General features: G+C 33.3%; 1 protein-coding gene and 1 pseudogene across 4 annotated transcripts; one reads left to right on the top strand and one right to left on the bottom strand.

The window, feature by feature from the left end:
• Positions 1-5,686: 5,686 nt before the first annotated feature.
• On the top strand, positions 5,687-22,284 carry LOC119631566 (myb-like protein I). Of its 4 annotated transcripts, none has more exons than XM_038023930.1 (11): positions 5,687-5,857; positions 6,016-6,318; positions 11,072-11,350; positions 16,861-17,016; positions 17,215-17,752; positions 17,831-17,944; positions 18,008-18,241; positions 18,307-18,573; positions 18,640-19,691; positions 19,762-19,996; positions 22,043-22,284. In XM_038023930.1, exons 3-11 carry the CDS (start codon positions 11,270-11,272, stop codon positions 22,090-22,092), a joined length of 2,727 nt encoding a protein of 908 aa, XP_037879858.1. In that variant the 5' UTR covers positions 5,687-5,857; positions 6,016-6,318; positions 11,072-11,269; the 3' UTR covers positions 22,093-22,284. The 4 variants fall into 4 exon arrangements, with proteins under 4 accessions (XP_037879858.1, XP_037879837.1, XP_037879845.1 ...); XM_038023909.1 differs by having other exon boundaries at positions 11,072-11,368; positions 22,040-22,128; XM_038023917.1 differs by having other exon boundaries at positions 22,040-22,128.
• On the bottom strand, positions 8,587-10,257 carry LOC119633321 (annotated as a pseudogene).
• Positions 22,285-22,862: the final 578 nt, after the last annotated feature.

A 22,862-nucleotide genomic window follows, 5' to 3' on the forward strand; every position in this document is an offset into this window, starting at 1 on the left:
AGAAGATCACATACTGAAGTTGAGCTCAAGGACGGTCTTTGTAAACAATTGTTTGATCCAATTCTTGGTACAATCCAAGACTGCAATACTCCTTTAAAGCATATTCTCTATTCATATCTGCTATGGAGTAGCCCTGTGCTATAAATCTAAGTAAATTGCAAGCTCAAAGCATCTTGGAACAGTGAATTGGTGATTAGTTGAAGTTATGTTCGATATCTGTAAGTTTATTAGGGTCTGAATAGATCGATGCCAGCCTAAGTGGAGATTAGCGGTCAATTTCTTTTCACAATGAATTTTCAAAATTTTTTTACCTTTTCGGTAATAAGAAAGCAAATTACATTGCATTTGTACCTTTTTCGATCTTCGAAGACATTTATTTTCTTATAATGTCTGTGCAAAATTTCACGTAACTTATGACTGTCAATATCAGATATAGAAATTATTGCTTATCGGTTTCTCTGCTTTTTAGCTTGCGAGCGTTTGTGAAACCTTGATTTTTTCCTGCGAAGGTATTAAAACGAATCTACTACCAGACAAAGCTCCGCAGAACAACTGAAACGAAATCGAAACGAAAATGGAGCGGACTCTTCAGCATGATGATGTCACCAGCACTACACTGGATTAGTTATCGACGACCGTACATTTACTGCACAGTTTTTTCATTTTTATGACTTTAATCAAAATTGCCTCCTCTTAATAAATGGCGCCAAACGCCTTAGTCATCCTTTCAATACTGACTTCGTATTCCGCCAGAAACATAAGAATATACGCAATATATTTTTACATAAATGCTTTAAATGAATTTCTTCTTACAATACTTTTGAAGTAAAAGTAAATAAGAAATTATTGCTACGTCGCATGCAAAGGGAAATGCAGCTATTAACGATATCGGGGGAAGTTGCGAAGCGCGAAATATGCCCGATTATTGAGAAAAACAAAAAATTTCAAATTTACGGGCATCGTAAGCGGTTTTCCATGATTCAATCGTGTGATCATTTTAACTCATCCGTTCGATATATTGAAACAGAAGATGTCTGCGTTGAATTTCTCATCGGATTTTTTTCCCCTTGAGAGTTTCAGTTAAAAGCGGGCAAGCTGTTGGACAAGTGTGTGGATTAACCGGCTCTTAGGGCATGGTGACAAGACTCCTCGCGAGAGAAGGCCACACAAAATCGATTGGCGCAGTAATTTAGAAGAGAGAGAGAGAGAGAGAGAGAGGGAGAGACACACACACACAGAGAGAGAGAGAGAGAGAGCATTTTGAATTGTTTGAGCACTTTACCCAACGGTCTGGAAAGTTTTGATTCCTAAAATCTAATGCTTAGCTCTTCTTTCGTCTTAACTCCCGGCATAGGTGCCTATTAGCCATTATTGTCACGTTTCCTATTGACTAAGAATAAGCAATTGTTGATTTTCTCTAGCAAAAAAATGCCTTATTCTCCGTTTTATTTATAGGATGTTAGTTACTCATTACTTCTTAGCTAACTTTATGCTCATATTCAGAATATCTTGAAAATTTTTCGTTAAACTCTAAATTTTAAAAAAGTGTTATTGATTTTCTTATTCCCGTTCGCATCTGTAAAATTTGTAAAACATTTAGAAATTGTTGCGAAGATCTGCGGGTACGACGGCTAACGCAATCTCTTATAGTAATTATTTTTCTTTTGTTTTCTTTAACTAATACAGTCTTCCGGTAGTGAAAATTAGTGCAAGGACTTGTATTTAATATTGTCTTTAGACCATAAGATGCATCCTAGCTTTAAGTCGAGTTTTTTATGTAAAAAGGTGTGTCTTATGGTCGCAAAAATTTTATAATAAATTTAGGAGGCCTCTCTAGGGAATTACCAAGCCTTAACAATGACATTATATGTCTTAGATATATTGTGAGAGCAATTTTGTCGTCTATAATTAATTGAAGTGTTCTTAAAATTCTAAAACGTCATGAGAATTATTTCGATTAGTCCGGTCAAAAACAAAGAATGTTCTCGGTTCGTCTCTAGCAGTCTCAGTAGGAAAAATTTATCTATATAATGATTAAACAACTTTCAACGAAAGGATGCGGTTAAAAGATCCGATACGCTACATATAGAATCGGTGTAAAATTTTCAGTTGTTTTAAAACCCTGTGTAAAAAATTGCGACTTTCAGGTTTAATTTACATACCGGTACAAATATTTTGAAAAGCAAGTGAAAAAGCCATTCTATCCCTCAATTGTTTAACTTTTACGTTCGCACTTAACGAAATACATATGTAAATATCTCTGTGTATTTTAGCTATTTGTTTTGCTATACTAAAGCGCTGGGTATAATGATTAGAAACGTTATGTAAATGCTATTAGCCGAAGATCTCATTAGTAGCTTAAAAGGGGATCTAAGATCAATAACATACACCATTTTGTTGTTAGTTCGTAGGGAAAAGCACTCGATTTTTTGGGCTTACAGCGGGATGACTAAATCCCCGGACCACAGGTTCGGTTCTATGAAATTAAATAGACTCTATTCAGAAATCGAGTTCGGATCTTTTATTTTAGAGTCAATTGTCTAGATATAAAAAGCACGAATTCTCAGCATTAAATTTTATTCACATAAACTTAGAAGAAGAAAAAGAATCGGAATTAACTTTAAATCTTGGGCGCTAAACAGTAAGTTAGTTTCATAGCAATGGCTGCTAAGATGACCTTTTTGATGCTTTTTCCGCTTGAAACATTACAGTAACAAGATATCTATGGAAGTTTCCTCGTACAGGACTTAAGCTATTATTCTAGCTGACATTATATCTTACACGCACTTAGATGGATAAATAAATGCAAATAAAAATCGGAGATTTTGTGAATTTCTTTCAATCAAAGTTTTTTAAAATTTTATTTGGTTTCTTTGATTGTACAAAAATTCAAACGATAAACAAAACAAAAATCATCCTCCAGAGAAACTAGAACCGCAACTCGAACTCTTGATCAGCCTAATCAAAGTAAATAGAAAATGCATTAAAATTATCATAATTTAAGCGGTAGTCCGCGCTAAAAAATCTAATGTTAGTCTCTTTACTCGCAACTTATCCAATAGAGACTTCCCGTTAGGTAGACATATACACTATTGATTAGGATAAGGAGCGGAATTGATTAACCTACCTTTGTGGATTCTTTTGTGAAATAAAATTTTATGAACTCGAACTACGCTTGTCATCAAACTATTTTCTTATATAAGACGAAATTTAATCAATTTGTCCGCATCCCATTATCGGAACGGTGGCATCATAATTTAGTCTAAAGCCTTCAACTGACCTCTCGGTTGTTCGCAGTTGAATTGGTGGAAGCGTTAATAAACAAATACTGTTATAAAAGACAAGTACCTGTGAGGTGCTATCACGTTCGCTATACACTTTGTGGCAGAAGACGCATTAACTTTGCGTACGAGTTAAATTAGACCCAATTTTTAAGCCAATTTGTCGGTCTGTTCCTTTTTTTTTTTTTTTTGTGTTCAACTTGCAGGTCTACATTTATCAAAATCATCTTTGTATTCTTCCTCTTCTTCTTCTTACATCGATCCATCCATGCATCTTTTCTTTCAAGAACGAAGCCATTTTTACCACTAGTCCTCATTTAATGTCTCATCTTGACGTTGATCGTTGTGAAGTGAGGGGATGTAGGGTATTTAGAAAATGGCTTTGCTCACCTAAACCGTTTTAACTTATTTTGTTTATGTCTGCAATGCAAATGTATAGCGTTAAAGGATCTTTGCTCTAACGCATAATCAAAGATTACTTTTAATGACATTGAAAAATTCTAACCTTAAGCTAACTTTTAATCCTTTCCCTTAAATCTATACATATATATATATATATATATATATATATATAAATTGGTCATCAAAAAAGTTTTATGAGAAATTTAGCAAAATAAGCTGGAGTTTAAAACGGATTTAAGCTGAATGGACCCACAGGGCATTAAAAGATCGAGCAAATATATGACTATTAGTCTTGAGTGCCTTGGAAGTAATTCGTTAATACATAATTAATCCTTATCTCATACCAAATGCGAAGACTTAGCCGACAAGATGGTTTTGAGATTTTCATTTCCGTCTATTCTGCAAACAATGATAAAAACCTCGACTACGATAACATTGTTCAAATTTGCAGTATGGAAGATTAGCATCATAGCGCTGATAATGCACTAAATACTCAAATATTGTCTACAACACTTTCCAAGGCTTTGAACGCGATGCTTACGCGATGCAATCCATGTTTATTACGATATCGTTAGAAGGGCATCATCGATTGCGATATGTATGAAATTTTCGTTGACTTAACTTTAAGAGAAGACTAACCCATTTTTTTCTTTTTGATCGAAAATTTCAGACTTCCCTTTAAAGTTACGTCTCGCACAAAATCAATATTTTTTTAAAAAATCTCTCAGATAATAGATATTGTAACAGGGATAGATAAGTAGATTAAGCGATTTTTTTTTTTTTTGGTTTTTTCCTTTTCTAAGATTTAAATTTTTGCTCCAGTTACAGTATGGACCACAGCGAGGTTTCGAAAACGAGGAAATGTCTCTGATCTTATGGTTCTTTTACGTAGAGAATGCCGTTAACAACATGATGGATCAAAGATAATATTCTTGTCGAAATTTCTACTGTGAAATTTTTTACTGCGATCGATCAACGACAATTTGGCAATTACAGAATGGGGCGTAACTTCAATATTGGCTAATCAGAATTTGAGTTGGGAGGTGCAATAAATGAATAAAGATAAACGAAAGGCCGAATATACAGGGATAGGTGAATGAATTGAAAGTTTCAAACGTTTTTGGTCGTCAAACGTGCAATGATAATATTCTATGTACATTTTTATATGTCAACGATGGATACAATAACTTAAATAAATATAAGATATTTCACAATAACATCTACATAACAGTATATGTACTTTTCTTACTTGCAAAATTGTTGTAACTGATTTCCATTTTTGTGCAGATATATGCTTGTGCGTGTGTGTGTCTCTATATATATATGTAAGAATAGCAAAAAAGAAAAAAAAAAAAAAACTACGAAAGCATCACAAAATGAGAAGAAAAAGCTTTAAACTTTATTACAACTAAGTAATAACAACAATAATAACAACAAAACCGTTACTTAGTCAGAACATGCATCCGTTAGACAATAAAATGAGTAACGAAGAGAGTTACTATCAAAAAAAAAAGGAATTGAAAAATAAAATACTTAATAGACTACACAGCGTATGATGAACATAAACTCGTTTAACAAGAGCAAAATAGAATGAATAGTAAAAAACGAAAAAAAAAAGAAAAAAAAAAAGAAAAACGAAAAAGTACAAGGAAAAATGAAGGAAGACAAGCAAATCTGAAAATTTGATTTAATAAAACTTCATTGTTGTTTATGAGGTTTTCTTTTTCGCTTTCTTTTCTTTACAGTTTCTCTACGGAATGTTTGATTTAATAGAATTTCATTATATTACGAAGACTTTATTGAAAGCCTAAAAAATTTCGAATAATATCAATTATTTGTTTCTTTTATATTAATAATATATATGTATACATATAAATACATATATATATATTTATAGATATATATATATATATATGCATATATATATATATATATATATATACACATATATATCTATATATACATATATATATAAATTAAACCAAAAGACGGACAATAATAATAATAATAATAATAATATATAAAAATAATAAAAAAGAAAAACAAGAGCAAGAACAAGAACAGCAGCAATAACAATATGTTTCATATACATTAAGTTCCTAAAAACCACATTTTTTCCATATTTATGCTAAACGGGAGAAGGAGAAAAACATCAATATTTTATATACAGCACGGTAAACAATAACAATAAAAACAACAAGAAAAACAAAAAAAACAAAAAAAGAAAGCCAACAGTAATATCCAAAATATATATATATATATATATATACGCATATATATATATATTTATATATTTCTATAGATATATATATATATATATATATATATACAGCAACAATGTTGAAAATAATAATTACGATGATGGTGATGCACAAGATAATAATGAGATGATGTTGATGATGATGATGATAAATAAAGTGTTGTTACATTATTGTTGTTGTTATATATATTAAAAAACATTCAGCACATAATGTGGATTACGCGCAATACAAGCAAAATAATTTGCAACAAAAAGCCGACATCACAGAGAGTACACAGTGATACCATATAAACTGGCAGACAGACATGCAAACAACGCATTAAGCTTACTAAGATTTTTAGTTCAATCATTGTTATTACATCTGGTTGTTTTAAGGTAAATCATAATAATAATAATAATAATAATAATAATGCATAAGAAAACAAAAAAAACAATATTCAATATCGAAAATAAATTTGAAATTCTAGTCGTCAACAGCCTCAGCCATACCCTTTATTCGGTTAGTTATTTTTAGCATATGGCCCAGACGCTGGGGCATTTCACGTAACTACACGTAAATCATGGCAAGTTTCGTGTTCGTAAAGTGCAAACGAAGAGGGAACCGGTGAGTTTACTTTCAATTTTGTAAACGATCCTTGAAATTAAATGCCTCAGCATATCTTATCGAAGGTAAAGAATTTCTTATGGCCACACAAGACCCTTTTAATCAGTTTTCCTTTCGGACTTCTCTCTCTCTCTCTCTCTCTCTCTCTCTCTCTCTTTGGCCTGTGGAGTTGCTTGCAGTACATCACAACGACGAGAACTTGGGACAACAAATCGATGTGATGGCACCCTTTGCTCAGTCAAAAACGCTACTCTCATCAATGTCTTGCTTATTGGATTTCTATCTCCTAATGTTTAAAGATCGAATGCTTAAAGATGCGTCTACGCCTAACTCGACTAATCAAGCTTTCGCGAACACTTGCTTAAACGAAGTTGAGTTTACGCCTGATTAACTTGACTTGGGAATAAAATTTCCGCAAAGAAATCTTGCTTCCTTCCACCTTGTATTACTTGTTTTCACTTAATGCATTGTGGTTACTAATAGACAGGCGGGGAAGTAGAATTTGAAGACGCTTGGTGTCTCGTCAGCAGCCGAATGCTGGTTGTTGGATTTCTTTGCAATTAAAAGAAGGGTTAGCTGGGGGTTATATTTTCAAATGAATCACAAAATGTCATTGCAACGCGGATGTAAAAATTTTATTTGAAACTGAAATTTACCGAATGATATTTCGCTAACCATTTCCATAACCAACTCTGAACATTTACCATTTCAATTTCCGATGTACCCTATCAGCTCCTCTACGCAAAGGATATGTTGCTTCTTTTGGGGAATTTATCGCAAATGCCATCATGCATCTTAAATGCACTCTGTAATTAAAACGGACTCTATCGGAGTCGCAAAATAAAATTAACTACAGCTAGTAAAATACGAGAGATAACCTTCTCAGAGAACCTATTGCTTGCTTAAGAAGTCTACGCAAATTTTCAGATTGTAGTTAACGATCAATATTTTTGTTAGTTTTATAGATACTGAACGACGGAGTGCCTGTGTGAAAAGTGAATGGATTTTATTTTCTCGATGCTTTTCAAATGACTTTCTTTTCTTTTACAATAATTTGAATACAGTTGTGCATGTCCTCGACATGTCAACATCCTTCCAAGAGAACCAATCTGAATATTTTGGAGCAAAATATTTTTCAACATTTCAATCCTCAACTACTTAAAGTCAAGCAATGCATATTTACTCTGACGATGCTTTCTAATCGAAATCTTGGCACTAACAATAGCAACATAGCTTATATTGTGCTTTCAAATAGTGGGATAATGCGGCTTCAGATAATCAATGTGCATGGCACAATTTTTATTTCAGAACGCAATTGCCGTAAGCTTTTAGGGTTTGACGTTCAATTTGCTATGACATCTGATCAGAAAACTGCAATAGACGCAATTTCTGCTGACATTTGTCAAAAATGGATTGAGCATCATTGGCTTGCTCTTGCTCTTTTGCTCATCAGTTAGCAAGTTGCGGCTCTCCTTTCTGAACTTAGTGAAGTATTTTAGTTTATATATATATATATATATATATATATATATGCTGAGCTTAGCCGAAAGTGCAGAAATAGATGCTCTAGGATTCTCCATCAGGCACAGTCAGCGATAAATTCAGAGTTTACGTATGATTAACGTATACGGTATTCAGTTCACGTTTTCGTTACATTGCATTACTTTGCGTAACGAAGAGTTGAGTATCAGCGCAAGTCTCTCTCTCTCCCGTTTTTGAAGAAATTTTTTGATTTAATAGGCAAGGACCCTGCGTGAAAGCACAAACGACGTTCGTAGTTCAAATTTTTCCCGTTTGCTTTGCCGTACTCGTAATTTTCATTTGAGTCGCAAATTGCACAAGATTATCGCATTCAATCAAGCACAGAAAACTATATTCATTGGATTTTTTTCGCTCGCCAATGTGTATTTTTATTTGACATATTTACTCAGCTTATTATTTAATTCAGATCAGGAGTTCAGCTGAGATGCAAAATTCCCAGAATTCTGTATGCAATAGTTGTAATAGTAGATACCTTTGATCTCCCATTATATGAATAAAAGATAAGATGAAAAAGTTTCGATTCGCAAGCCACACGCATTGTGTTAAATTGCTGCGATTTGCCACCGAAGAGACTCATTATCTAAAAGTTGAAAGTATTCGGATAAAAGCTTTTATGAAATCGAAAGGCTTTGCGGATTTAATGATCTCCGCATTTTCTTATAATATTTTTGGTATAAAAAATGTGTCGAAAAAATATAGGAATTATAGTTTTCAATTGTGAACAAATTTGCGTTAAGCAATCAGCGTCGTAGGGTCACTTCTTTGGATTTCTTGCTTGATATCCTTATTAAATTTTTGCAAAGAGTCCAAAACACGTTCAATGCGTTCGACCTTACCAAATGGTGATTTGATATTTAATCAAGCACGAACGGATTTCCCTTGCAGTTTTACGGAAATATAGAAAATTTGTCCCTTGGAATTCGAAGTCTGCCGGTTGATTCAATTGACTGATACTAATGCAGGGCAATTATCAGTTTTATTACTAAAGCAGTTTCGTGCTATATGAGAATTTCAAGTATGGTAGGATCATTGGTATGAACTCACGCAGTGACTCAATACCACAATAAAAAAAATGCCCCTCTAGTAGATTTATACTCATACACTCAACATAAGTAAAAAAATTGTTTGCACTTTGGGAAGCATTTAACATATATCTGGGCCGTAAGGTACCTAAATCCTTTCGTTCTTTTACCTTAGTTTAGAAACGCGTGATAATTAATTGTCTCACATTTAGGATCACTGTATTGTATGGATTTGGAATTGCAAGAACGCAGATGCCACGTGTCATCTCCCTTTATCGCATAGTGCGCTTATTGCTCCAGTAATAAATGTAGCGACTTTGGTATATATATGTGAGATGGGGGGTGATATGGATTTTTCTAGTTTTACTCCTCCGAAAAATTGCCAACCATTTTCGTGACCAGGAATCAGGAAGAAATTTTAAAAGGAAAACTTGCAACAATCATCGAAAGCTAGCTTCACTCCATACAGTACCATAAATGTTAAGACGTGAGAATATTTTTGATTATAACGTGTCAGCAATGCGGAGCTATATCAAATTCATCAAATGTCACCTAGTAATTAATGAAGAAGAACACTTTACATTTCTTCTTTTACTACAGTAGTTTTCTTGGAAAAGTATAAATCATCCAAGAACTTTTGAATCTCTTTGCCTTTAACTGTTGTGGATTGTTGAATTAAAGCTGCTGACCTGAAGACAGCTTCAATTTTCATTACCCTCAACGATAAGTTCATCTATTTAAGCCGTAGAGTTACATCAGGAACCATTTGAACGCGACGAATGTATTTTTCACCCAAAAACGTTACGAATTTCAATAATGGAATTAGTTTCAGAGGTGCCACAGTTTATGGGGAAATGGGCGTACGCGGCACGCGTTTGATTAAATATTCAATATGACTGCATACCGTACGAACAGTAGCTAATTCCTTCCTTGAGTCAAACTACTTTTCAACTTTAAGAGTACCTTTGTTGATCATATACATATCCAAAGTCAGATGTTTAAAACTACGCTTTAGCGTTTCCCTTGGACCTGCAATGGTGACAACGCACGAATCCTAACACGTTGATTTGAGTTTATCGTCATATCATATTTACAACGCTCAAAATCAACCGGAAAAAGGTTTCTGATAACATTGAGTAACGCCATTGCTTCAAATTGGTCGCATTTCTAGATATTTTCCAATCTATTTATTTATTTTTTTTTTCTGATAATTTGACTCAAGGCGGAATTTGCTTCAGTTGTTGCCTTTGAAATCGCTTTCTGGTTAACGAAGCGCTGAAAACGTTGTAGAAAGCCTGCACATAATTCATTTATGTCATATTACGGGTATAAAGTATTCAGGGAAAACTTTGTCGTATGAAATTTAGGATATTTCTTGTGGATTCCCACCAAAAATATGGATACCGCTCTTGTCGCTATGCAATTATGTATTTTTATTTATTATTTATGGAATAAAGCTAACTTAGATCGCATGCTCGCCGGTACCGAAAATTCTACTGCACTGGAGATTTGAACGTGCGGCGATTGAGTTGCTAGTCGCTATCCTATGCCTATTCGGTTATGTAATTAATTTCGGAAAGTTCACAATTTGCAGGCATTTGAAGTTCCCTACTCATTCCACATGCTTACATGGTCATATTTGTTACCGTTTCGAAATTTAAGATTTGAAGTTAATTGAAGAGTTGGCAAAAATTCATTGAGATTATAATTGAGAGATTCATGTTGCAATCAATCTATGAAAATGTTGAATAGATCGCTTAGTTGTGGTGGCAAGGGTTAAGACATACTTTGAAGCGGACGAGTAGAAATTTTAATTAGCGTTTTAGCAATTCCGGAAACTTTTTACACAAATCATTTATGTCCGTCCGATCAGAATCATCTCATATGTTAAAAATACGATTTTTCCTTTTTTTTCTTTGTTATAAATTTTCATTAATAATTAATTTTTTTTGGTTTTCAGCTGATTTTCTTCAACACTTCGTAGTTCTAAGGCGAAAACAATTTTCCTTCGAAAACGCACAAAATCTCTTAAAAGAAAAAAGCAAAAAAGAAAAAAAAAAGATAATAAAGAAACCAAAAATCTGCCATTAACTGAGAGGAAAATCAATCAAACAAATCGATCGTGAGGATAGCACTAAGAAAGCCTTGCATTCAAGGCATGTTTATACCTGATTCACTGAGAAGCTGTATGATCGAGACGGACGTAAATTCTTATCTGCAAACCTCATCCTCAGGACAGGTGCTGAACTTACACGTGGTATCCACATATTGTTTTAAAATAAAGCAATCAAAGAATTAAAGAAACTAAAGAAAAAAAACAAAAATAACAAAAAAAAGAAAAAGAGAAAACAAAAAAAAAAAGAAAAACTGAAACTAACTAATGATAACTAACAGCATCAAAGAAGAGAAGTTTTAAAGAAACTGATAAAAACAAACAAAAAGAAAAGAACAGAAAATTAAAAAAAAAAAAGAAAAAAAAAAAAAGAAAAATGGAAAAGAAAAGTAATATAAAAAAAATTCCAACTAATCAAACAAATTGATTAACCCCAACACTTTGTTGCGCTCTTTCTCTCTCTCTCTCTCTCTCTCTCTCTCTCTCTTTTTTTATGTTTTTGTTGTTGTTTTTTTACTCGTCTCATTACTTACGATAAATGATAAGCAGGACCAGGACGTTTTTCGTACAGTAAAGAAAGCAAAAGCACAGAGACAGCTAAAGCGATTCATTGCTTTAGACAACTTCATGAGAGAATTTCGTGTTCACTTCCTCATACACACTGACCGTCTCAATCTGTTCCTCTCTCTCTGTCTCTCTATGTCTCTATATCTCCCTCTAAGTAATTACTAATAAATTAAGAAAAAAAAAAAAAGAAACGTTAATCAACTAATACGTTTTTCTGTTGTTCTTTTTCGATGTCTAAATAAAAAAAAAAAAAAAAAAAAAGTTAAAAAAAAATAAATAAATTTTTTTTTTGTGTTTTGTACTATGTGTCCATGTTTTTTTTCCCACTTCTATTATTATTATGTGTGTATATGTGTGTATGTATGTATGTACGTTGTTTGTGTGACCCCCATTTTTGTTAGTTTTATTTCATTTTTTTTTTTTTCTTATATCTTTAGTTTTGTACGTTATGCGTTATGTTATGGTTAATATGTTGATTTTTTCGTTTCTTTCACGCATTCACTCATTTTCATTCATGTTCATCTAAAACCATGCACACCCACACCCACTCACACCTACATACACACATACGCACAGATCCACACACACACACACACACACACACACACACACGTACGTACGTACGTACGTACGTACATATATACAAATATATATAGATATAAACACACAAACACACGCACGCACGCACACACATACACATACATTCAGATACGAAAGGCCTCTCAGTGAGCTCTCGATACGAGTACATTTTCTGAAACTTTACAAAAAAAAAAAACCTTATCCAAGTGCACACCACCTGTAGATTGGCCAGACACTAACTGTAACTAAATAACAATCGATCATTTCCCCCTAAAATCTGTTTATCTTTCAATTCTCTCTGCAACTCTTTTCTTTTTTTTCTTCAGTTTATACGAAGTTCTTTAAGTGTCTATATATATATATATATATATATATATATATATGTATATATACATAACATAAACATAAACATAAACGCATATATAAACAAATATTTTTTATTAAAATTCTCACATCAATCAACAATCATTTAACATACCTCTTCATGCTCAAGCAATGAATGCAAAAGATTGCTTTTTCGTAGAATGCATTCTTTTGCGTCGCTGCCGTCCTTTAAAGTCCCCCGTTTGCATTGTTATCTTTGTCTAAGGGTTAATCAATAGCAATTCTTTTATAATATTGGCTCAAATTCATTTAATTTTTTTTTTTCCGATATATGTGAAAATCTTTTTGTCTACATAACTTGATGTTTTAGTATCATGTTTTTTATCCTAAGTGTTACATGTATATGTTCTATTATTATGAAAGCATTTTCGATCAAGCTCGGTAAAGAATCTTACTTTGAAATAATTTAACAAAAATGTATATAATTTATATTTGATAACCGTATGTGCGTAATAGGTGTAGTGCGTTTTAAAAATTTTTTTTTTTTTCAAGGATTTAATCGATTCCGATCAGAAATTGAAAGAAAATTAGAAAAAGAAAAGAATACATTTTCGTCGCGGTTTCTTGGCTCTGTTTAAACGTTATCTGATAAGATCGTGATATTCGTAAGACATTGTCATTGTAAGTGTATTCGAGAGCGATTTTCCATTAAAATCTATCCGTAGCAAAAATAAAGAAGAAAAGTCAAGCAAGCAAGTGCTACTTATGAGAAATTTTATATAAGGTGTGGTCTAAAAAATAGTCCCATGTCATTCAAATTTGGTCCACATAATTTTTATGTGAAGTTTTCATCGTAAAACATTAACAATTAGGCTTTTTGGCATAAATGGCTTTACGTTTCCTAAGAAACCTTATATGCGCCGGTGGCCAAAAAAATGCACTTACTTGATCCGAATTCGGTAAAACTAATTTCTGGTTATTATATTATAAATCAATTTTCGCTACGAAATATTAAAATTTAGAACTTCTTAGCGTATAAAAAATTTCCTTCTCGTAGGAAGGATTATCTGATAGGGGTTCAAAAATTGCTCCAGCCAATCCAAATTTTTAATGATATTACTACGAAATGGGATTTGCCTATAAGTTTTGAAATTTTTCAATTCTTGTCCGTACAACGACTTTTCAAAATATGGTTTTATATGGGCAGCGGTCCTTGTGTCAAAAGTTGTAAGTGTACCTTCAAAATATGTCAGAAATTGTGACGAGTAGTTTGAACACAAATTTACATGAACAGATATCAGACAGACACATGGACAGACTGGCTTAGGTCGATTCAGAAGATGATCCTGCATCGCTCACAATTATGGCCCTTTTGCGTGTTACCTATGTACGTACGTATACCCTCTACCACATGAGATGTAGAGTGTAAAAACGAATGCAACTTATTCGGGGTACGGGAAATTTCTTAGCATTTCTTCTTTTCTTTTTTCCTTTCGACAGATCTCGTTCGCGAAGCTGTTGTGTAATTGCATTCATATAAATCATTTACATATATTATTGAAATTGGTGCTAAATGAAATTATTAAAATATAGGATTAACAGGAGTCAAACTCGCTTTGAAGACCTATTTTGAAATTATCGGAACGCTGCTAACAAAATATTCATTAATAACGCAGAGCTTGAACTTTAGTGCAATGTTTTCTTAAATTAATATTATTGATGTATTTTATGCACGTAATAAATGTGTCCCCTATGAAAATAAATAAGTATTCAAGTTATGAATAATCTTTTAAAGAAAAAATTCAAAGCAAAAAATTCAAAAAAAAAAAAAAGAAATTAATTGTATAAAAATTTTTTTAACTAAAATGAACAACAATTCATTTAATTTATTTTTATTTTAAATCAATTTTTTTTCCTTTTCTTTTTGTTTTTTCAATTTATTTGATTGTTTCAAAAAATTGTTTTAATTAATTTCAAAATTCTTAAATTTTAACGACCTCAATAAATATTTATATATATATATATATATATATATATATATATAAATATGAGAAGTTAGTATTTTGAACTATAGTAGACTTGAGCTTTCCTCTATCGAATACTCTGACATCTAGTATTGCCTCAGATTAGTGATAAATTACTAGAGTGTAGGCGACAGTTCGACTTCGCGCGCGATCATTTGCACCCTCAGTATTATGCAAAGCATATTAATTTTTAATTGATAAGAAGATGAGACGGAGTCAGGCAAAAGAGGGCAGGTATAGCTAAATATGCTCGTAAGCTCGCACTGACGACGAGTGCATATATTTAAAGAAATACCGATTGTGCATATGTGTGTGTTGAAAGATTTTATCTCACACCCAAAGGACCTGACCCCTAAAGCACTTCTTGTTAAGATCGAGTACACAGATGTAGACAGGAACCTGATATATGACAGATAATAATGTTCACATGTCAAGTTTCACAACCTCCAAGATTGTGATAAGTTCGCAGACGCGTCTATAATTGAGAAAATTGGGACAATATGCAAAAACCAAAAAAAAACAACGAGAACAGTTTTCTTATTCAATGGTATTTCAATGAACATTTCCAATTACGCGGTATGTATTCACCGTCTTGGCTAAATAATTTTAGGTAAAGTTGAACGAAGATCATGTCATACGCTTGCAATTGGTCTTCTTTATGGTAAGAGTTAAGGGGGGAGAGACTGTAAGATGCTAATGGGAAGATGCATTGATTAGAAATGAAAATTTAAGTTGGATAGCAAGCCGTTAGTTAAGTAGGGTTTGTAATGGAATAAAATCAGAGAAGAGAACTCAAGCTAAACGCAAAAGACTGCAGAGTCCTTCAACTGGCCAAAACTTTAGAATGAAATAAGGAACACATTACAAGTTTGAAAAGTTCAAACTTAATTTGAATAATTTGCTTTCACGCAAAGATTCACCACTTTCTTCTTCTTTTAAATTTCTCTCATTAAAATTGAATTTACAAGCAGTTTTTTATTCTTTCTTGGTATATGTCTTTGCTAAAATATCATGTCGCTTCATGTATAGCAGATAGAATTGTGTTAAGCATAGCATATCATATCACAACCGGTTTTTAGTATTCTCAGAATGCTCACCTAGTTTGAGGGAAATCAAAATAAAATTATCGCTATTTTCTTTATTTTTATTTTTTATAATTTTTTTTTTTTTTTTCATATTCCATGATAGCTGCTTACATGCATAACCAACTAACTGACCTACCGAACAAAAAACTTTATTATTTCTATGCCCCGCTGTTACTACTATTTAAGGTACTAAAGCTATTATTACCATTAGTATTGCTTAGCGCACTATTGGTAATCATGACACGTGCAAAGGAATTAATACGTGACCATAGGATTTAAATACGAACACTGTAACAAACATACGGTGAATAGTATAGTACTAGTCGTAATAGTACTAGCAGCAGCAGTAGTGGTAGTAGTAGTAGTAGTAGCAATAGTAGTAGTGGTAGTGATAGTGTTGTATATATACACACACTATATAAATGCAACAACAATAGAAAAGAAAAATAGTTAGTTTAGGTCAATGTACTAAATAAACGGCTGGGGAAACTATTTCAAAGAAAAATTACAATTGAAGCGAAATGGAATATAAAAAAAAATTGTTTTTTTTTTTTTTTAATTTTTTTTTTTAACGATAAATGTAATTTAATTTTTTTGGAGAACGTTATCTTATGTTTCTATATGATTTTGAAAATTTTCTGCTTTTGCAAAGAGGGAAACTTATTCGTTCTGTCACTCTTTTAAAAAAATCGTCTTTTTCTCCTAATGAATGTTTACGCGCCGTATAATAATCTTCTTTTTTTTTTCAAATCTTTTTATCAGTGGTTATGTATGTGTGTTATTTATATAAAAAATTTCTTTTTCTATTTTAAAAAATTTCATAAATGTCTGTCTATATTTATATATATGTATGTAATAATAATTGTATAACAAAACTAAAAAAAAAAAAAAAAAAAAAAAAAAAAAAAATTGTAGAAAAAATTTTACTTTATTTAAATTTCTCTCTATGTGTAAATGTTTAAATAACTCAATGTTTGTGTTTGCATTTATTCGAAAGAATGATATTATTTAACTTTTTTTTTTATATTTCTATTCTCCTCCTTTTCACTTAAACCAGGATGAGTTTCATCCATTCATTGAAGCTCTCTTACCATATGTCAAATCATTTTCGTATTCCTGGTTTAATTTACAAGCCGCAAAACGTAAATATTACAAAAAACATGAGAAACGTATGTCGCTGGAGGAGGAACGTCACTGTAAAGACGAATTACAGGTGATTATATTTTATTTCCATACGTCTCTACGAATTGACTCATCAAGTCAATCTCCTCTTAGTACATGCTATTTTTAGTTATCCTACTATTTAATAATAACACCATTAATCCCTTTAATCTGCAAAAGAAAGTCTTATCGAAAATTAAATGAATCAATCAATATCAACGTTGTTGATATTCGTATTTGTTTTCTGTAGAACGAAAAAGCAGAGGTCAAGCAAAAATGGGCTTCTCGTTTGCTGGGAAAGTTGCGTAAGGACATAACGCAAGAATGTCGCGAGGACTTCGTACAATCCATTACCGGTAAACGCAAATCGATATGTGTGCTATCGAATCCCGACCAAAAGGGCAAAATGCGCCGCATCGATTGTCTGCGTCAAGCGGACAAGGTGTGGCGTTTAGATCTGGTCATGGTTATATTATTCAAAGCGATACCATTGGAAAGTACCGATGGCGAGAGACTAGAAAAGAGTCCTGAGTGCATCCATCCAGCTTTATGTGTAAATCCGTATCATATTAATGTGTCGGTGCGTGAATTGGATTTGTATTTGGCTAATTTCATCAATACTCATGATCCGCTGAGCAGTCCGACGCCGGCTTCTCCAGCGCCCGGTACTCCGTCAACTCCCTCGTTAATGTTGTATGGCAGTGAACATGGCAGTAACAATAATAACAACAATAGCAGCGCAACAAATGACAATAAAAAACATGGAGAAGACGACCGCAAAAATAAAGGTATGTATAATTTGATTGATTGTGTTTAGCGTGGGCAGAACAATAATCGAAATTGTTGTTGTTCGTTTTGTTGTGTAGACAATACACCGTTTGCAGGCTACAGTCACAATCCCTATAATGGTGTTGTGTGTAACGATATAATTTTGGCCACTGGAGTCTTCTCTTCCAAAGAACTGTGGAAGCTTTCAAAAGGTAGAGAAGTTTGTGGCATTGTCTTAAACGATATAAAAATTATTTTTAACACTTTTGTTTTAGCGTCCATTCTTGAGGAGACAACTGGCGATTTGATACAAGCAAGTTCAATTAAATTGGAGCATCCGACGGCTGCGTACGAATGCAATACATATCAAATGTCCGCTGCCTCCGCTCCTTTGGGTTCAGTGGTGGGTAGTGTCAATAGCTTAGCAACGTCCGGTGGCTCAGGAATGGTAACGGGAGATGGCCGTTCTACTGTGAGCGCTTCCATGGTACTACCATCGGGTTACAGCAGTAAGTTGAAAATTTCAAAAGAAAAAAGAATTTGCTTGTATATGCCCTTTGCTCTGTTTTTCCAGTTGACTTTGTTGATCCCAGGAGTAGTATGCATATATCTAACAGTTCACTATTAAGGGCAGCAGCTGCAGCCTCTTGCAAATCTGATCCCAATAGTTCTCCTCAGGATCACAGCAGCAGTTTTTCTGTGATATTAAGACAAAATGAAGACAATGCCTCCAATAGTGGTGGTAACGGAGGCGCCAATCTATCCGATGAAGCCTTGCAAAGGTACACACCCACCAGTAATCGAGTTTTGCTGAGTATGGGACAAATGCGTCCAGGGGAAGGTGAGTTACTTTTTTACTCCTGCTAATATGCACCAGCTACTTTAAAGTCTACCGTTTCCAATGCAGTGCTTATGCAGCATAATGTTGCCTCATCACTGGTTCCAAATGCTGTCAGTCCGGCTTTGTATTACCCTCAGCATGCCAGTCCTTCGGCTGTAGCTCCCGAGTCTAATGACGATCCCAATCAATCACAACACCAGCAGCAACAGCAACAACAGCAGACGCATCAACAGCAGCAACAAACACAACAACAGCAACATCATCAACATCATCAACAACATTTGCATCATACACAGGCAAACACGACACCTAAGTATTCGGCCGAAATTATTAACCACGGCCACGATATGACCGACTTTGTGGCTTATGTTTGTCAAGATACAAACGTTCCCCCAGGTGGTGGTTCTGCCGACGAACATGGCCATCCTCAAACGTCCTCCCATTTTCAATTGCAGCACGCAGCTGCCGCCGCAGCGGTTGGACGCAGTCCAAAATTGTCAGCGGTTTCCGCAGCAGCGGCTGCTGCTCACTATCAACAATACAGCACCATGTTGCCTCCGCCACCATTACCCCCAATGGCGCGTCCTGTGGCAATAATACGTTCTACAGGAGATCTTACCATGGTCGGTTCGCCACCAACGTCCACAGCCATGTCACCACCCCCTCTTGCGAGCTCCGGAGATTCCCCACGCCATCATCAATCGCATCACAGTCTTCATCAACATCATCAACATCATCACCATCATCAGCAGCACCAGCAACACACCACGATTGATCATAGTTCTAACACGAGCGGTACATTAAGCGTTATGACTTCAAAATCAACCAACACCTCAGCGGCCAGTCAAGATTCTTCCAACAGCACTGTAACCGTATGCAGCTCGAATAATTCCAGCGATTTGGCAGTAGCCTCAGCTTCAACATCGCCACCGCCGGCACCCACGCAAAGTCCGCAGTCTCATATAATTGATGTGGCACGCTGTAAAACATCACCAACATCATCGGCCGCTTCAGCGGTATCTTCAGTTTCGGCTTTAACACGCATATCAGCACAACCGTATAGCAACACAAACAGTCGAGATTCATACTTTAATCATTTCCATACGCAAACAACGCCGGTAAGTTAAAGAAAAAGTTTAAAATTACTTTTTGGGATATGAGCTCACGTTATATAATTTTTGGATGCAGCTTTTGGGTTATACCAGCTCCATTTCCACCATGTCTGGTGTTATTAGTCCAACTAATCTTAGCTTATATTCGTCGGCTTCAGCAGCGGGTGTTTCACCTGCTGTAACGCATCGCACAACACCACGTACTCGTTGGAATCCCCCGTTTCTATCGATGGAAGATGATTTCAATATGATGTCCCACACATTGTCAAGCACAAATCCAGAGGCAACCCCTGTTATCTTAATGGAAGATTGTAAGTAGAAACACAAGCCCGAAAAATATTTTCAATCCTCTTTCCGATTTCCTTATCAGAAAAAAATTGTATCATTTTAAAGATTGATATTACTACCGATGCTTTCGATGTCCAATTTAAAATTCTTTAAATTAATTCTTTGAATCAATCAGCGACAGATGACAGATGAAATATTAAGAATTTACGTTTTGCCATCAACTTCAGGACATGAACTAAAAATGATTTTTATTTTCTACTTTCAAAATTTTCTTCTCCATGCACAATTCTTCAACTCCATAGCAATTACTATGAACTTTTGTTTTGCAACATCCAAGTAACAAGTCGAACCGCAAGTCTTCATTAAAATAGATAGATAATGAGGTTGATTTTCTTGATCAAGTTCTTCTCGTTCAAGTTCTTTTAACATATCGATCATCCAATTGTCATCTATCAAGTTTATTCGGCAAACTGTCATGTTTCGATATTTTCATTATGTATGTAACCTTGTTTGCCATCAATTTAAAATTTTATGAACAATTTTACTGGAAAACTTTCATTTTTCATGTTAATCGCAATAGTAAGGATATATCCTTGTTAGCGGAAAATCCCATGAAGTATGACTAATGAATAACATAACATATCAAGTTATACTAAATTTGGGCGGATGCACGTGTTACGCCTAGAAAGCCGTCAGATAAACCCACAGAATCGTCTTATGAATCGATTTAACCTTGCCTTTCTTTCTGTCTGTCTGCCTGTGTATGTCCGCGTTTAATCTCCAAGTCATCGTTTTTAAGATACTTTGACGAAATTTGAAACTTGTTCGAGACGGTTTATATTGGAAAAGTGACATAAAAACAAAATAAATTTTTATCTTCAAAATTTTCGCACAAAAATCATTATATCGGCTTTCAAAACTAATGAGAAATGGTTACATCGGACCCCATCGGATAAATTTTTCGGAATCTCCTCCTATATAATCCCTTTTACGAAAAGTAAGCTTTTATGTGTGGAAAAGGTCTAATCTTGAATTGAAATTTTGAATGGATTTTTTTTGATGGAATTTGATTCTCAATAACAATTTAATATAACACTTAACTGTACCAAATTTGAACGACATAGACATTTGAACTTTTAGACCCCATCCTTATATAAGGCTTCTCATTAAAAGTAAGTCTTTATATAGCAAACAAGCCAAGGTCTAAATAGTTTGTGAGGATAATAGTTGAAAGGTAACAAGATTCCTGAGAAAAAAACTAATTTTGCTAAATTTTAATTGCGTTACTTTACGTTTTGGATCAGAGGAGGGTATGGCTTTACATGGAAACACCGTATAATTTGTGCTATTTTATCACGAAGAGAAATAAAGATTTGCACTAGGCGAGGTACTGTAAGAAATTTAACGATCGGCTTTTTTCGACTATAATAGATTTACTTGTTTTTACCAGCAATTCGATTGTCGATGTATCAGCGCATTTTTCCTGTAGTTGTTATACTATGTTAACGCATTACCCTTTTTATCGCAATTAGACTTACGTACGATAATTGTTGATCTAGTTCAATCCATTAACTCAAAATCATTTCGATTCATTCGATTATTTGTACAGTTTCAAAAATCGTTACTAATGTTCGAATAGAGAACACGTTTTCTTTGTAGGTATCCTAAAGAAGTGTACTTTCGGCTCTTTCAAATTTTATACCTAAGAATCATGTCTAGAAGAAATATCATCGATTAAGAAACTTCACGTATCTTTATATTTAATCTGAGTATATATTATTGCGACGAACAGGTAGACTAATGAATGAACGCTCTTACCAAGTAATCTCTGTGCGAGTAAAAATAAATTCATATTTTAACGAATGCTCCTCGAACATGTACGCTTTGCGAAAATGTGCTCGAACTTTAGTTGAGATTGGAGAAATGAGATAGTAAGATTTTATATATAAGAAGGTAGCAAACTATTCATCAACTTTTGATATTTATTCTCTGGCAAAAAGAATTGTTTTGAAGAAGAGAAGAAAATTTTTGATTTCTATTTTGAAACGCTTTTCTTTTCGTTTTAGCAGCTGGCCGCTACAGCGATGAATACGTAACAAGTCGAGATTATGTTACATGATTATAATTAAATTATACTAATACAATAACAACAGCAACAACAACAACCATACCAACAGTATCCGCAACATCATATTACAGTATGCCATACTAGAACTGCAAAAACACTACAAATTGTGTCATATATATGAAGAAAATGATTTAAGATTATTTCAATTACATACGCATATGTATATATATATATATATATATATATATATATATATATATATATGTATTATTATTATTATTATTATTATTATTATTATTAAAATTATTATGATAATTATACAAAAAAATTAAACACTCACACATAAATAGACGGATATATATATTTTAAATATATATAAATACATATATATCAACATATATGTATATATATATTTATATATATGAAGAGAAACAATAAAAACAATAAAATGATTAGGCGTTTAAGTATTTTATAAGAATGTTAAATAATGTTATAAACGAGGACAAGAAAAGCAATATTTAAAAAAACAAAAAAAAAAAAAAATATATATATATATATATATTAATAAAAGCCTTTTCTAATAATTAAAAGAGGCTTTGAAATCCCGTAAAGGCTCAAATATAAGTAAATATTAATGTACAATAATAATAGCAACAAAAACAAAAACAACAACAACAACAACAACAACAATACAACAGCAACAACCATAAAAGAACCAAAATTTCAAAACTAGAACTGCAAAGCGTATATGAAAATTCACTAGAATTATTTGAAAACCCCATATATATATTTGTAAGCGTAACCGTAATGAAAACTAAATG

Source organism: Glossina fuscipes, unplaced genomic scaffold (genome assembly GCF_014805625.2).
Source record: "Glossina fuscipes isolate IAEA_lab_2018 unplaced genomic scaffold, Yale_Gfus_2 0, whole genome shotgun sequence".
NCBI classification, from domain to species: Eukaryota; Metazoa; Arthropoda; class Insecta; order Diptera; family Glossinidae; genus Glossina; species Glossina fuscipes.